A 15,677-nucleotide genomic window follows, 5' to 3' on the forward strand; every position below is an offset into this window, starting at 1 on the left:
CTGCAATTTCACTTTCATGTTTTGTTTACTTATAGACAATAGACAATAGATGCAGAAGTCCCGCCATTCCGGGAATTAACCTGGTAAACCTATGCTGCATGCCCCCAATAGCAAGAATATCCTTCCTCAAATTTGGGGACCAAAACTGCACACAGTACTCCAGGTGCGGTCTCACTAGGGCCCTGTACAACTGCAGAAGGACGTCTTTGCTCCTATACTCAACTCCTCTTGTTATGAAGGCCAACATTCCATTGGCTTTCTTCACTGCCTGGTGTACCTGCATGCTTCCTTTCAGTGACTGATGCACCAGGACGCCCAGATCTCGTTGTACGTCCCTTTTTCCTAACTTGACACCATTCAGATATAATAATCTGCCTTCCTGTTCTTACCACCAAAGTGGATAACCTCACACTTATCCACATTAAACTGCATCTGCCATGCATCTGCCCACTCACACAACCTGTCCAAGTCACCCTGCAACCTCATAGCATCTTCCTCACAGTTCACACTGCCACCCAGTTTTGTACCATTTGTATCAGTCTCTCTGTGATCATTGCAGCATTTACACGGGAGCGGGTGTAAAGCAGACGCCTGACTGTGAGACTAGGCTCGGCTGGAGGTGTCGTTACGCTTGACATCAGGGAAAGCGCCAGGCACCCGTGAGTTAGTTCATCGCTAATTTCTCCCTTTGTTTCAGTGACCACTTGGCTGAACATCCCGGATCACATCACAAAATGCTCTTCTGGCACTCACAACCCGAACAATATCATCAGTACTCCAACAACACCAGTTACCTCCGGTAAGAATGTCTCGCCCTTCCCTACGATTCGATACGATACGATACAACTTTATTCATCCCAGGAGGGAAATTGGTCTGTCAACAGTCACAAAACACAACAAGGTGTATGAAACATGAAATGAAAGTGACGAGTGGAAAGTCCAGGATTGGGATGTGCAAAGGTCCCCAATCCTGGACTTGCCTTCTGCTGCTCTATAGTCATAGGAGATCTGTATCGGGTTTGTGCTGATATCTACAGATGTTCTGCCGGTCAAACTATCCACAAAAAATCATTATGAATTTTCGAGTTTTTAATGATCGTGTTGACCTAACATTTTGAATCAACTTTGAACATCCAATGACACTTGGTAATACTATTTGGAATGAGTATTACTAAAACTTCAGAAAAAAACAAAGTCCTTTTTATATGTAGGAAGGAACTGCAGATGTTGGTTTGAACCGAAGATAGACACAAAAATCTTGAGTAACTCAGTGGTTCAGACAGCATCTCTGGAGAAAAGGAATAGGTGATGTTTTGGGTCGAGTCTGAAGTTTTCGGGTCTGAAGAAGGATCTCGACCTGAAACATCACCTATTTCTTTTCTCCAGAGGTGCTGTCTGACCCGCTGAGTTACTCCAGTTTTTTGTGTCTATCTTCCTTTTAGTTTAGATTGATTGACTTGGTAACTTGTTGGGGCACCACGGTGGCGTTGCGATAGAGTTGCTGCCTTACAGCGAATGCAGCGCTGGAGAACCGGGTTCGATCGCCACTATGGGTGCCGTCTGTATGGAGTTTCTACGTTCTCCCTGTGTGTCCTGCGTGGGTTTTCTCCGGGACCTTCGGTTTCCTCCTACACTCCAAAGACATACAGGTATGTAGGTTAATTGGCTTGGTAAATGTAAAAATTGTACCTAGTGGGTATAGGATAGTGTTAGTGTGCGGGGATCGCTGGTCGGCGCGGACCCGGTGGGCCGAAAGGGCCTGTTTCCGCGCTGTATCTCTAAAAAAAATTTGCATAGCCTTTTTATTCTGATTTTATGGGGTTTATCTGGCTGAAATTATAAAGAACAGGACATACAGCATAGGCAGCGTTAACCTTTCAGATCAAAGACCCTTCATCATAATTTCCACTGATTTGCCACAGAAATGTTAACCGTTTATTTCACCACGGGCGTGTTGGATTTGATGAGTATTTCGAACACTCTCTTTATTGTAGATTTTCAGCATCCTCTGCTTTTAGCTTGTCAAGTGTGATTTAAACCAGTTCCTTCCTGCACATACAAAACTGGGAAGTTGCTGGAAATGCGAAATGCCACAGTTTAAGAATAAGGGGTAGGCCATTTAGAACGGAGATGAGGAAAAGCTTTTTCAGTCAGACTTGTAAATCTGTGGAATTCACTACCTCAGAAGGCAGTGGAGGCCAATTCTCTGGATGCATTCAAGAGAGAGCTAGATAGAGCTCTTAATGATAGCGGAGTCAGGGGGTATCATATCATATCATATACACACAGCCGGAAACAGGCCTTTTCGGCCCTCCAAGTCCGTGCCGCCAGTGATCCCCGTACATTAACACTATCCTACACCCACTAGGGACAATTTTTACATTTATCCAGCCAATTAACCTACAAACCTGTACGTCTTTGGAGTGTGGGAGGAAACCGAAGATCTCGGAGAAAACCCACGCAGGTCACGGGGAGAACGTACAAACTCCTTACAGTGCAGCACCCGTAGTCAGGATCGAACCTGAGTCTCAGGCGCTGCATTCGCTGTAAAGCAGCAACTCTACCGCTGCGCTACCGTGCCGCCCTATATGGGGAGAAGGCAGGAGCGGGGTACTGATTGTGAATGATCAGCCATGATCACATTGAATGGCGGTGCTGGCTCGAAGGGCTGAATGGCCTCCTCCTGCACCTATTGTCTATTGTCTTTTGAGATCTGTTACGTTTCATTGAAGACTCCTCACGATCATGCCCGCGACACCCCGGCAAACGTTCGGCGACAGCCTAGTCGCCGGCAGTCGCCTTAAAATCGCCTAAGTGGGATAGGCCCTTAACTCCAGCACCCTATGTGTGTGTGTGTGTGTGTGTCTATCTCCAGAGATGCTGCCTGACCCACTGAGTAACTCCAGCACTGTGTGTGTGTGTGTGTGTTGATCTGCTGGGTTGTGAGAGTGAGAGGGGGAGGGGGAGGGGGAGGGGGAGGGGGAGTCGTACGCCGTACGCGATGACGTGTGTTGTTTGTGGAGGAGAGGGCGGCCATGTTAGTGCAGGAGTGGGTGCGGGCGGGGAGGAGGGAGGCGGCGGCGGCGCCGACAGCAGCCTCAGGCTGTGAGTGAGTGAGTGAGGGAGGGAGGAGCAGCTCTCTCAGCGCACTCGGGCAGGAGGAGGAGGGGGGGGGAGAGGACGGCCGTGAGCGGGTCATGGCGCCGTGAGGCGGCTCGGCGAGGCTCGGCGAGGCCGCCGTGAGCCCGAAGCCAGGGGGGAAGCCAGGCCGCGCTGCAGCCGGGGGCCCGGGCCTGGGCGCCGCCCGCCCGCCCGCCGGCCAGCCCGGCTCCCCTCGGCCCTCCCGCCCCGGCCCAGCCCAGCCCAGCCCAGCCCGGCCCGGCCCGGCCCGGCCCGGCCCTCTGCACTGACCATGGCCTGGGTGCTGAAAATGGACGAAGACATCGAGTCGGGCCTGGTGCATGAGTTCGACTCGAGTCTGTCGGGGATCGGCCAGGAGCTGGGCTCCGGCGCCTACAGCATGAGGTGAGAGCGGGAGCGGCGGCGGGAGAGGAGAGAGGAGCCATTTCCTCAGCCCTTTGTTCCCCCTCGCTATCCCTCTCTCTCTTTCTTTCTCTCCCTTTCTCTTTCTCCCTCTCTCTGTCCCTGTCTCTTTCTATCTCTCTTTCTCTCTCTGTCTCTTTCTCTCTTTCTTTTTCTTTCTGTCTCTGTCTCTCTTTCTTTCTCTCTCTTCTCCCTCTTTCTCACTCAATCTTTCTCTTTCTTTCTCTCTCTTTCTCCCTCTGTCTCTTTCTATTTCTCTCATTCTCTCTCTCCCTCTTTCTCTCTCTTCCTCTCTCTGTCCCTGTCTCTTTCTCTCTGTCCCTGTTTCTCTCTCTCTCCCTCTTTCTCTCCCTCTCTCTCTTTCTGTCTCACGCACTGTCTCTCTTTCTCTCTGTGTCTCTCTCTTTCTTTCTCTCTCTCTCTCTCTCTCTCTCTCTCTCTCTCTCTCTCTCTAACCTCCTCTCCCTTCTGATCCTCTCTGCCATCACCATTCATCACTCTTCCTATACACCCCCCCCCCTCCCTCCTAAATATATGTTGTTATTGAGTAGGAAAGAACTGCAGATGCTGGTTTAGATCCAAGGTAGAGACACAAAATGCTGGAGTAACTCAGCGGGACACAAAGTCTGAAGAAGGGTCTCAACCCGAAACGTCGCCCATTCCTTCTCTCCAAAGAGATGCTGCCTGTTCCGCTGAGTTACTCCAGCTTTTTGTGCCTGCCTTGTTGTTATTGACTTCCTGCAAGTCGGATCGTTCACCTTGTCGTGGCGAAGAGGCTTGCTTCCCCCCATGATTCTGAGAGCGATGCCGTCGGAAGCACTAGCTTCTGGTAAGGTCGAGGATGAGGGTCCAGACTAAGAACGATCCAACGTACAAGACCTCAACGGCGGACCAGGCGGACAAAGTTATCTTGAACTCAACGGCTGTGAAGGCTGCAACAGATCTATCAGCTCCAATCGTCTTGGTTCCCTTGCCATTGGAATTAGTTGATTGATTTGTGAAGGACCGTGTGCTTCTTGGAGCGCAACATCAAGTACACGTTAAACAAACACACGCACGGGCGTCTTTGTTCTGACATCGGAACGTAGACCATCATCCTCGACCTCGGGGAATAGCCACGACGACGACGACCTGCAAGTCGGTCCACTGCAATGTGCCAACCGGTTGACACGGGGTTTCAAGTTCAACATTGAACTTCAAATGTATTGGAAAAATAGCAATCACTTCGCTTCTCAAAACTAAGATTAGTGTAAACAAGAAACTGGAAAACCTAGGAGGTCAGCAACGTCTATAGAAAGAGAAACTTAATCTTGCGAGTGGGGAGGCCTTTTCCTCAGAGCTGGGGTGGATTTGACCTTGTTCTCCACAGGTACTGTCTGACCTGATTTTCAGCAGAAACATTTTTTTGATTATTCTTGTACTATAAACTGCTGGGAAAGTATAACTGGTTTGGTAACATTTAATGATGTTGATTTCACACATAATACTGTTATCACTTTGTAAATTGATTTTCATATCCCACAACTTCCAAGTAATTGTTATTTCTATCTTACCTTGGAGCTGCACAAGTGGTGTTCACTCTTAAAGATTTCAGTAATGTGCATCAAACATTAAATTTTAATGTCCTTGATACGAATAAATATGTAGATGCCAAAGCAGCAGGGTTGTTTTAGTGGGTGACTAGCTTCCCTCAGATTGACTGGGACTTGCTCAGTGCTACAGGCGTAGACAGGACAGAATTTGTGAGGTATACCCAAGAGAATTTTTTGAAACAGTATGTGGATAGTCCAAATCAAGAAGGGAATGTACTGGACCTTGTGTTGAGAAATGAGCTGGCCAGGTGACTGATATTTCAGTGAAAGAACATTTTGGGGATAATGATCACAATTCCATAAGTTTTATGATTGTTTTGAATAGGGAGAAGGCTGGGCCTTGCTTTCTTTTTGTTTGATTGTGTGTGTTATTGCTTATTTATATTGCTCTTATTGTTGGATTGTGAATAATCTTTCATTTCACTGCACATTTATGTGTATGTGACAAATAAACTTGACTTGACTTGAAGTACTAAATCGGACTAAGGAAAGTGGCAACTTTATTAGTCAGGAGCTCGAGAGGGTTCATTGGGTAAGTCTATATCAGATGTGTGTATTGCGATAAGATCAGTTGATTAAAGTTCAGAAAGGACATGTTCCAATGAAGCGGAGGGATAAAGATGGTAAAGTAAGGGCCAAAGAGGTTGTAAATTTGGACAGAAAGGGGATACACAAGAGGATTGAATCAGACTAGGCCTTTGTGGGATATAAAGTAAGTAGGAAAGGACTCGCGCTGGCAATTAGAAGGGCCAAAAGGGGCCACAAAATGGCTTTGGCAAGTCGGATTAAAGAAAATTCCAAAGCTTTTTAAACCAATATTTAAAAAAACATTGTGAAGATAGGACCGCTCGTGGATCAAGAAGGGTATTTGTGATTGGCGGGTGAGGATGTAAGTGAGGTACTAAATGAGTACTTTGCACCTATTGTCACCAAGGAGAGGGACATGAGGACTGAGAGATCAGTGTGGAGAATACTAATATGCAGCGGCCGTTTGAGATTAAGGAGATTGGGGATCTTGAAGGGTATTCGGGTGAATAAATACCCAGGGCGAAGATCTTTGCATCTTTTCTCGCTATAGGCGAGGTCCCAGGGTGCATGAAGGTAGCTAATGTGCTTTTATTTAAGAAGGTAAATGGAGGAGTCCAGGAGATTATTGGCTGGTGCGCCTCGTATCTGGTTTGGAAGCCATTGGGGAGGTTTTTTTGGGATAGGATTTACTCCCATTTGGAAGAAAATGGGTTAATTAACGAGTTAGCATGGCTTTGTATATGGCAGGCCATGTCTTACTAACTTGATCAAAGTGGATTTTGAGGTGACAAACGTGATTTGAGGGTAGGGTGATGAATGTTGCCTACATGGATTTAAGTAAGGTATGTGATAAAAATCCCCCATGGTAGGGTGAACCAGAAGATTAGGATGCAGGGGATTAACAGTGACTTGGTCATATGGATTCATAATTGTTTTACTGATAGAAGAAAGGGTAGTGGTGGAAGGACAATATTGAGGCTGGAGTTCTGTGACCAGTGGAGTTCTGCAGGGATCTCTTCCGTAATCTCTCTTTGTGATGTATATGTAATTTATATATAAATAAACTGATGTATAAAGTTAGGAAGTTATGATGCAGCTTCATAGGACTTTGGTTAGGCTGCGTTTGGAGTATTGCATGCTGTTCTGGTTGCCCCATTATATGAAAGGGCGTAGTGGAGGTTTCGTTTAGTTTCAAGATACAGTGTGGAAACTGGCCCTTCTACATTATCTCACTTTCACATCATACACACCAGGGGCAATTTACAGAAGCCAATGAACTCACAAGCCTTACTCCAGCATTTTGTGACTACCGTAAGATCTTTAGAGTCCATTATAAAGGATGAGGTTACTTAGAAATTCATGCAGCACCTTAACCACCTTATACACCAACGCACCTGCTCCCCCTCAAACCACCTGCCCCCCCTTATCCTGTCAGCCCCTGCCTCAGTTCTCCCCAATCTCCACCACCGACCTCTCTGACCTCTTCACAGGAATAAAAACTGCCACCTGCTCTCTGGACCCCATCCCCTCCAGCTTTGTCAAGGCCTGCCTTCCTGCTCTCTCCACTTATCACTGCAACAATAAACTCCTCCCTGTCCACTGGCATCGTCCCGCCATCCCTCAAAATCGCTGCTGTCACCCCCATTCTGAAAAAACCTGGTCTAAACCCTGACACCCCAAACAACTTCAGACCAATCTCCAACCTACCCTTTCTGTCCAAAGTTTTGGAACGTGCTGTAGCTTCCCAACTCAAATACCACCTCTCTACCAATAACCTGTATGAAACTTTCCAATCCGGATTCCGCTCAAACCACTGTACTGAAACTGCGCTCCTCAAAATCACAAACGACATTCTCCTCTCCTCCGACGCTGGCAACCTCAACATCCTCATCCTACTTGACCTCAGCGCCGCCTTTGACACCATAAATCACTCCATTCTCCTCACCCGACTTGAAACCTCCCTTAACATCACCGGCACAGCCCTATCCTGGTTCAAATCTTACCTCTCTGACAGACACCAGTTCATCTCCATTAACAACTGTAAATCCCCCACCGCTCCCCTCCCCCAAGGTGTCCCCCAAGGCTCAGTCCTTGGCCCCCTCCTCTTCATCCTCTACCTGTTCCCCCTTGGTCAATTAATCCGCCGTCATGGTCTCAACTTCCACTGCTTCGCCGATGATATCCAGCTCCTCATCTCCACCAAGTCAATCTCCCCCACCACACACTCTACACTGACAAACTGCATTACTGAAATAAAATCTTGGCTTCAATCAAACTTCCTCAAACTCAATTGCAACAAATCTGAAATCATCATCATTGGTCCAAAAACGCTCACCAAATCCACCCAAAACTTCATCCTCAACATTGATGGTCTCCCAGTATCCACCTCACCTCACATCCGGAATCTTGGAATCATCCTTGATCAAACCCTCTCCTTCGACAAACACATCACAAAGACAGCCTTCTTCCACCTCAAAAACATTGCCCGTCTCCGTCCATCCCTCTCCTCCACAGCTGCAGAAACCCTCATCCACGCCTTCATCACCTCCCGTCTGGACTACTGCAACAGCCTCCTCTATGGCGCACCCTCAAAAATCATCAATAAACTTCAATACATTCAAAACTCCGCTGCCCATCTACTCACACACACCTCGATCCGTGACCATATCACCCCCGTCCTTTATAAACTCCACTGGCTCCCCATCCCCCAGAGAATCCAGTACAAAATCCTCCTCATAACCTACAAAGCCCTCCATAACCTGGCCCCATCCTACCTGACCGACCTCCTCCACAGGCACACTCCCACCTGCACCCTCCGCTCTGCCGCTGCCAATCTCCTATCCCCCCACATCCGGACTAAACTCAGATCCTGGGGGGACAGGGCTTTCTCCATCGCTGCTCCCACCCTATGGAACTCACTACCCCAAACCGTTAGAGACTCCCCCACACTCACCACATTCAAAACATCGCTGAAGTCTCACCTGTTCAGTACTGCCTTCAAACACTGAAGGTCACCTCACCTTCTGTCTCCTTTCTCTGTTCATTTATTTATTTACTTATTTATCTATTTATTCATTTCCCTATGTTCTCAAAATCTCTGTAAAACGTCTTTGAGTATATGAAAAGCGCTATATAAATAAAATTTATTATTATTATTATGATAAAATACCCTCAAGTCTTGCCTGATGAATCTGCTGGAATTCTTTGAAGAAGTAAATAGCAGAACAGACAAAGGAGAGACAGTAGATGTTGTTTACCTAGATTTTCAGAAAGCATTTGATAAGGTGCCCCACGTGAGGCTGCTAAGGAAGATGAGAGCCCATGGTATCAAAGAGGAGATACTAGCATGGATAGCAGGTTGGCTGGATGGCAAAAGGCAAAGAGTGGCAATAAAGGATTTTTTTTTCTGGTTGGCTGCCAGTGACTAGCAGAGTTCTGCATGGGGTCGATGCTGGAGCCGTTGCTCTTCATGTTGTATATTAATGATTTGGATGAGGGAATTGAAGACTTTGTGGCCAAGATAGGAAAGTAGGTGGAGGGGCCGGTAGTGTAGAGAATGTAGGGATCCTGCAGAAATCCTTGGACAGGATGGGAGAGTGGCCAGAGAAGTGGTAGATTGTGGAGCAAAGTGTGGAGTCGTGCATTTTGGTAGTAGGAATAAAGGCGTTGACTATTTTCCAAATGGGGAGAGAATCCAGAAATCGGAGGTGCAAGGACACTTGGTAGAGCTGGTGTAGGATTCCCAAAAAGTTCATTTGCAAGTCGAATCGGTAGTAAGGAAGGCAAACGTAATACTAGCATTTATTCCAAGAGGATTAAATACAAAAACAGGGATGTTATGCTGAGGCTTTGTAAGGCGCTGGTCAGGTCGCATTTGGAGTAATGTGAGCAATTTTGAGCCCCATATCTGAGGAAGGATGTACTGGCTCTGGAGAGGGTCCAGAGGAGGTTTACAAGAATTATCCCAGAAATGAGTGGGTTAACATATGATAAGCATTTGACGGCACTGGGCCTGTACTCGCTGGAGTTTAGAGGATGAGGGGGGGCCTCATTGAAACTTACCGAATAGTGAAAGGCTTGGATAGAGTAGATATGGAGATGTTTCCACTAGTGGAAAGTCCAGGACCAGAGGTCATAGCCTAAAAATTAAAGAATGTTCCTTTAAGAGGGAGATGAGGAGGAATTTCTTTAGTCAGAGGGTGGTGAATCTGTGGAATTCTTTGCCACAGAAGGCTGTGGAGGCCTTCTAAATGGATATTGTTGAGGCAGAGATAGATAGATTCTTGATTAGTACGGGTGTTATGGGGAGAAGGCAAGAAAATGGGGTTAAGAGGGAGAGATAGATCAGCCATGATTGAACGGCGGAGTAGAATTGATGGGCCGAATGGCCTAATTCTGTTATCACTAATGACCTTACGACATATGGATATGCAGGGAATGGAGGGATATGGATTATGTGCAGGTAGATAAGAGATGGTTTTGGCATCATTTTCGGCACAGACATTATGAGTCGAAGGATCAGTTCTTGTGCTGCACTGTTCTATGTTCTACCGCAGGGTCTTAGTGTAAGGATTTTGGCTTTTGCATATTTGCAGTGAAAATTTTGCATTGTGCTTGTCAAGGCATGGATGGACACTGGAACGTGGCCTAACAATATCATGCAAAGTGCTGATTTATTTATGCACTCTCCAGCCAAAACACTCGCAGGTATGTACCCACCATGCTTAATAGTAGGCATCTACTTGGGCTGCATGCTGCTGCATTGTGATCCTGCTACATACTCCTCCCCTTCATGCTCTTGCGTGTTGTGCTGAGAATGGGTGCAAATCCCCACGCTAGGCTAGCACTCACAAACACAATGTGAATTCTCAAATGTCCTCTGTAGCTGCCTGTGAGGCCAATTGTTGAGTTAGCTGGGGCAATTGCTACACTGCTCAACAATCTGATGTGTGGCTTTGGGCTGCCCGCCGACCAGCAGAATGACTCCAGACTATATTTCGGGTTTGGTAGCAGGGTAGTGTAGCATTAAAACCTTCGTAAGTGCTGGGAACACTCAGCAGGTCAGACAGTGCTTGTTGAAGGAGAAACTGGTAATATTTCAGATCTGACTGTCTGACAAAGGGACTGTTCTGAAACATTAACTCTTTCTCTTTCCACAGGTTAACAATAAATATTTCAGCATTATTCTTTTATTTTGGGTTACTGGCAATTGGAGTTTTTATTTTCATGTACAGAATTGAAAATTGTATGATGATAACCAGAATCTGTTGGGAGGAGACAGTAGGGATAGTCTTCTCCATTTAGTCTTTGTACCACTTTTTTCCTGCTTTTACAAAATTAAAGGATCTTTATCTGAATCCAAGGTATCACAATGTGCTGGAATAACTCAGCAGGTCAGGCAGCATCTAGGAGAGAAGGAATGGGTGACGTTTCGGGTCGAGACCCTTCTTCAGACTGATCCGAATTCATGTACCATTTGTATTTAGGTGGGTGAATTAATGGTGCAACTAAATAAATAAAGATATGATTTATTGCACATTAAAGGACTGGGTGGGCATTGTGGACAACTTTGGGAATTGACCTGAATGATGCAAACCTTTTGAGAGAGGCAAAATGATAGGGATAGTTCTAGTTTTAAAGGTTAAAAAAAAAGAATGGAGGAAGGACTCTGGCTATGAAAATAAATTAGTTTAGCTTGAGCTAAGAAAGGGCAAAAAAACAACCCCTTATCAATAGGGGTTGTTTATGGGCCCCCAATGGTAATGAAGGATAAAATATAAATTGGTGCATATCACAAGGTCGATGCAACAATTGTGGGCGATGTATTACAGGGCAGACCAAATTAACACTAGAAGTTAAATTTATTGAGCAGATAGCTAGTGCAACATGGATGTAACCAATCGCCCTGGTGCCTCAGCTCCAACAACCTGGATTAATGTCTGATATCTACCACTGTCTGTGGAGTTTATCCAGGGCAGTTCATGTCTTACAAACTTTAGTTTTTTGAGGAGGTGACAAAGGGGGTTGAGGGTAGGACAGTGCACGTTGTAGACATGGACTTTAATATAACATTTGATATGGTCCCATATACGCAGATTCAGAGGATTGAAATGCATGGGATTGATCGATGGTGACTTGATAGTTTAGATTTGGAACTGATTTGCCCATTGAAGACAGGTTAGTAGTAGAAAGGTATTATTCTGGCTGGAGGTGTGTGACCCATTGTGTTCTGCATTGTTTGACGCTGGGACCTCTGTGTTTTAAATGTAAATGACTTGGATGAAAATCTAGATGGGTGGTTAATAAGTTTGCAGATGATGAAAAATGGAGGAGTTGCCAAAAGTGAAGTAGGCAGTTGAAGATGCAGCAGGAGATATCAGTTGGAGATTTGGGCAGAGAAATGGCTGATGGAGTTTAATCCTGCCAAATATGAAATATTACAATGTCAGATGGAAATGTACTGTAATGGAAGGACCCTTGAGTGCATTGATATATTATTGATTGATCCTGGGGTACAAGTTCATATCTCCCTGAAACTATTGACCTCCATAGTTCCACTAGCAGAAAGTGTGCTAGTGCTACTCGGAATAGTTTAATCTAGAATGGCAGGGGGGTGGGAAGCAGAGCATCAGGTCAACAAAGGTAAGGGCTGATGAGAAAGTGGAGGTTATGATTATGTTGTGGCTATTACGGAATCATGGTTGTGAGATGGACATGACTGACATGCCTGGGATTCGATGCTTCAGATGAGATGGGGGTAGGTAAAAGATGTGGAGGAGTTGCTTTGCTAATCGGGGAGAATGTCACAGCAGTACTTGGAAAGGACATCTACAGAAGGTACATCTACTGAAGCATTATGGGTTGAGCTAAAAAATAAGGAAGGAGCAATTACTGTATAGGATGATACTATAAGCTGCCCACTAGCCAGCGGGCAATAGTGGATCGGATATGTAGGCAGGTCATGGAAGGATGCAGGAACCACAGTGTTGTAGCGGGCGACTTGAACTTCGACAATATTGACTGGGACTTGCCCAGGGCAAGAGGATTAGACGGGAAAGTTTCCTTAAACATTTTGTGATCTTACCAGATTTCCTATTCCTGCTTCTGGATTTGTCATTTGCGTTTCTCTACATTTAATTTTCAATGAGATAGCCAAACCATTAAATATCTCACGCTCCTGGTGTGTGGGAGCAGTCTGTGTTTAAAATTTGAGGGGTCCAATTTGGCTTTTGCAGGACATTGTGTATGATTGCACAATAGCAGTCTCGCCTGTTCCATGTTTGGGTTCAAGAGTAATTGGGAAATGGCGTTTGTGATGTAATATGATTTTCTCTAAATAAACTGTGATTTTAAAGCTTGCTGACAATTCATTTGCTTCCGAGTGGCTTTGTTATTCCTGTAGAAAAACAAAAATATCAAAGTATCAGCAAAGCTTTTGAAATGTAAAATGTGAAGCAGGTTATTAAAACAAAATTGTGGGAATGTTCGAGGCATTGAAGGCAGAAACAGTTAATGCTTCAGGCTGATAATCTATCAACAGATTCCAAAGGGCCTTCTGAGTATTTCCAACATTTTCTGTTTATACATCAGATTTCTAATAGTTGCTAATAGTTTCTAATAGTTAATCTGGGGTATTTGACCAAGTGGACCCGTTGGGCCCATACCTCTCCTGCATTGGTGCAGCACCCCGTCCCCCTTCTCCCTCCACCTCCCTCCACCCCCCTCCCTACCCCCACCTCCCTCCCTCCCGAGGAGATAGATTTAAACTTTAAAATGTGAATAACTTAAAAAATATAACACTGATTTCAATGAAACTTCTTCCATTAGCACCAAAGGGACGACTGTGAGTAAGGTGGGCCTAAAATTGTCTTTTAAGTTTACTAATTTTCTTGAAGTGGAAGGAATTGATTGAGATTCTTATTTTGCAGCGATGTTTTGGCTCTGCCCATTTTCAAGCAGGAAGATTCGAACCTTCCTCCGGAGAATGAAAGTAAACATCCACCATTCCAGTATGTGCTCTACGCAGCCACATCACCTGCTATTAAGCTACATGACGAAACGCTCACCTACTTGAACCAAGGTATACCTGTATATCTTTGTTTCAACTTTTTTTGTGTTTTTTAATGCGATTCTTTGTCAAAAATGGATGGATTTGGTAGATGGGTGGCTCAGAAAAAAAACTATCCAAGTCATACTAGGAATACGTGCAAATTTATTGTTGAACTATCTCAATACTTGCTGAGACCTGGGGAAGCTATCAGCAGATCGGAAAACAGTGAATGTTGATGTGCTGGAGGGAGGGAGATAAAAAGGAAGTGTTGATCTTGATAACTTTCTGGGAAGATGCTGGGGCCTGTAGGACACTGGTGTTAAGTCAAACAATTTGATCAGTTAGTTGCAAGAAAACAAGAGTAGGTGCTTAATGTCATCAAGCCAAGTTGACATATTTTATGAAGGAGAAATCATGTTTGATAAATTTGCTGGAGTTCTTTTTAGAGTATAACAAGTTATAAAGGGAATTTGTTGGTGTAATATGTGTGTATTTTCACAAGGGATTAGAAAGATCCATATAAGATTTTGTGGCATTAGAGAAGTCTGCTAATGTGGGTTATCATGCAGAAGGCCTGAGTCAGAACAAGTTGATCATAACTAAAGGGGTTCCCCAAGGATTGATCATTGGCATTCAGTTATTTAATGTCTTGTATTAATGTGGGAAGGCGTGGTGCACAAGGGATATTTGGGCTCTGTAATAGAATATAGGTTGTGAATAAAAACTGGACAAATGGACTGTAATGTGGGGAAAGTGAGAGTCCGTTTCAGTAGGAGTAATCAAAAGGCAGACAATAATCTAATTGGAGAGATGGAAATTGAGTGAAATACGGAGGAATTTAGTGTGTTTTTGTGCGTGAAGCAGTATTGATGTGCAGATCCACAAGTAAGAAGGCAAATAACATTGGCCTTCAGTGCTAGAGGATTGTGCCAAAAAATGTTGATGAGGCCATATCTGGAGTATTGTGTACAGTTTTGATCCCCTTATTTGAGAAAAGAAATACTAGCATTGGAGGTTGTCCAGACGTGATTCACGAGTTTGCATGCATGAATGAAAAAATGGTTCTATCACACATAGCTAATAAAAAGTTGAATGTATTTGGAGTTCAGAGAGATGAGAAGTCATCTCACTGAGGCATGTAAGCTCCAGAGAGGCGTGACAATGTAGATGCTGAGATGTTTCCACTAGTTAGGAACATATTAAAATAAGGATCAGTCATTTAAAATGGGTGTATAGAAATGTCGCCTTGCATGAGTTGGCAAATCTCTGGAATTCTACACCCCAAATAGTCTAGATCACAGGGGATATTTAAACAAGAGGCATGTTTTTTTAAAAACTTTGTGGACTATGGACTTGGCGCAATTGTGCCCTCGAGCAGATTAGCCATGATCACATTGAATTGCAGGGTAGAATGGCTGCATCCTGGTGTGACTGTATTGAAAACTGTTTGTTTGGAGAATCTGTTAAACTCTTGGGATATATTCACTTTTCTCGTGTTTGGTTAATATCATAAGCATTCTGCCACGTTGTTGCCAAAAAGCTTGCTATTTCCCGTTGTTCTGCATAGGTCAAAGTGCTATCTGTATTGTAAAATATTAGAGTGGAGGAAAGGAAATGTTCTCTACCTTCTGCTCAGATTGCAATGCAAAAAATGCAAATTGTTGCCCAGTTTCATTGATAGGAATATAGAATTTCTACAGATGTATTTTCCTGCTTGACTTGTTCTTTGACATTTTCCTCAATCAATAAACCTCCAGGTGAAAAAATGTGCAGTATTTTGCTTAACTTTGATTTATTCACTGGAAATCTGGAAATGTTGAGGGAGGCCACACAGTCTAAGAATAAAGGGGAGGCCATTTAAAACTGAAGTGAGAAGGAACTTTTTCACCCAGCGAGTTGTGAATTTGTGGAATTCTCTGCCACAGAGGGCAGTGGAGGCCAAATCACTGGATGAATTTAAGAGA

The 15,677-nt window shown here is 44.7% G+C and overlaps 1 protein-coding gene across 3 annotated transcripts in view; it reads left to right on the forward strand.

Annotated features, from left to right (window-relative positions):
* The first annotated feature begins 3,135 nt into the window (after positions 1-3,135).
* Positions 3,136-15,677, forward strand: part of LOC144592949 (upstream-binding protein 1-like) — a 58,529-nt gene continuing 45,987 nt past the window's right edge. For 2 of the 3 annotated variants that reach the window (XM_078398310.1, XM_078398312.1), the window contains exons 1-2: positions 3,136-3,525; positions 13,592-13,743. In XM_078398310.1, the coding sequence (XP_078254436.1) occupies positions 3,413-3,525; positions 13,592-13,743 (265 nt within the window). In that variant the 5' untranslated portion in view covers positions 3,136-3,412. The remainder of the gene's footprint in view (positions 3,526-13,591; positions 13,744-15,677) is intronic. The other variant, XM_078398311.1, reaches the window with a different exon arrangement.

This window comes from Rhinoraja longicauda, chromosome 4, assembly GCF_053455715.1.
Source record: "Rhinoraja longicauda isolate Sanriku21f chromosome 4, sRhiLon1.1, whole genome shotgun sequence".
Taxonomy (NCBI): Eukaryota; Metazoa; Chordata; class Chondrichthyes; order Rajiformes; family Arhynchobatidae; genus Rhinoraja; species Rhinoraja longicauda.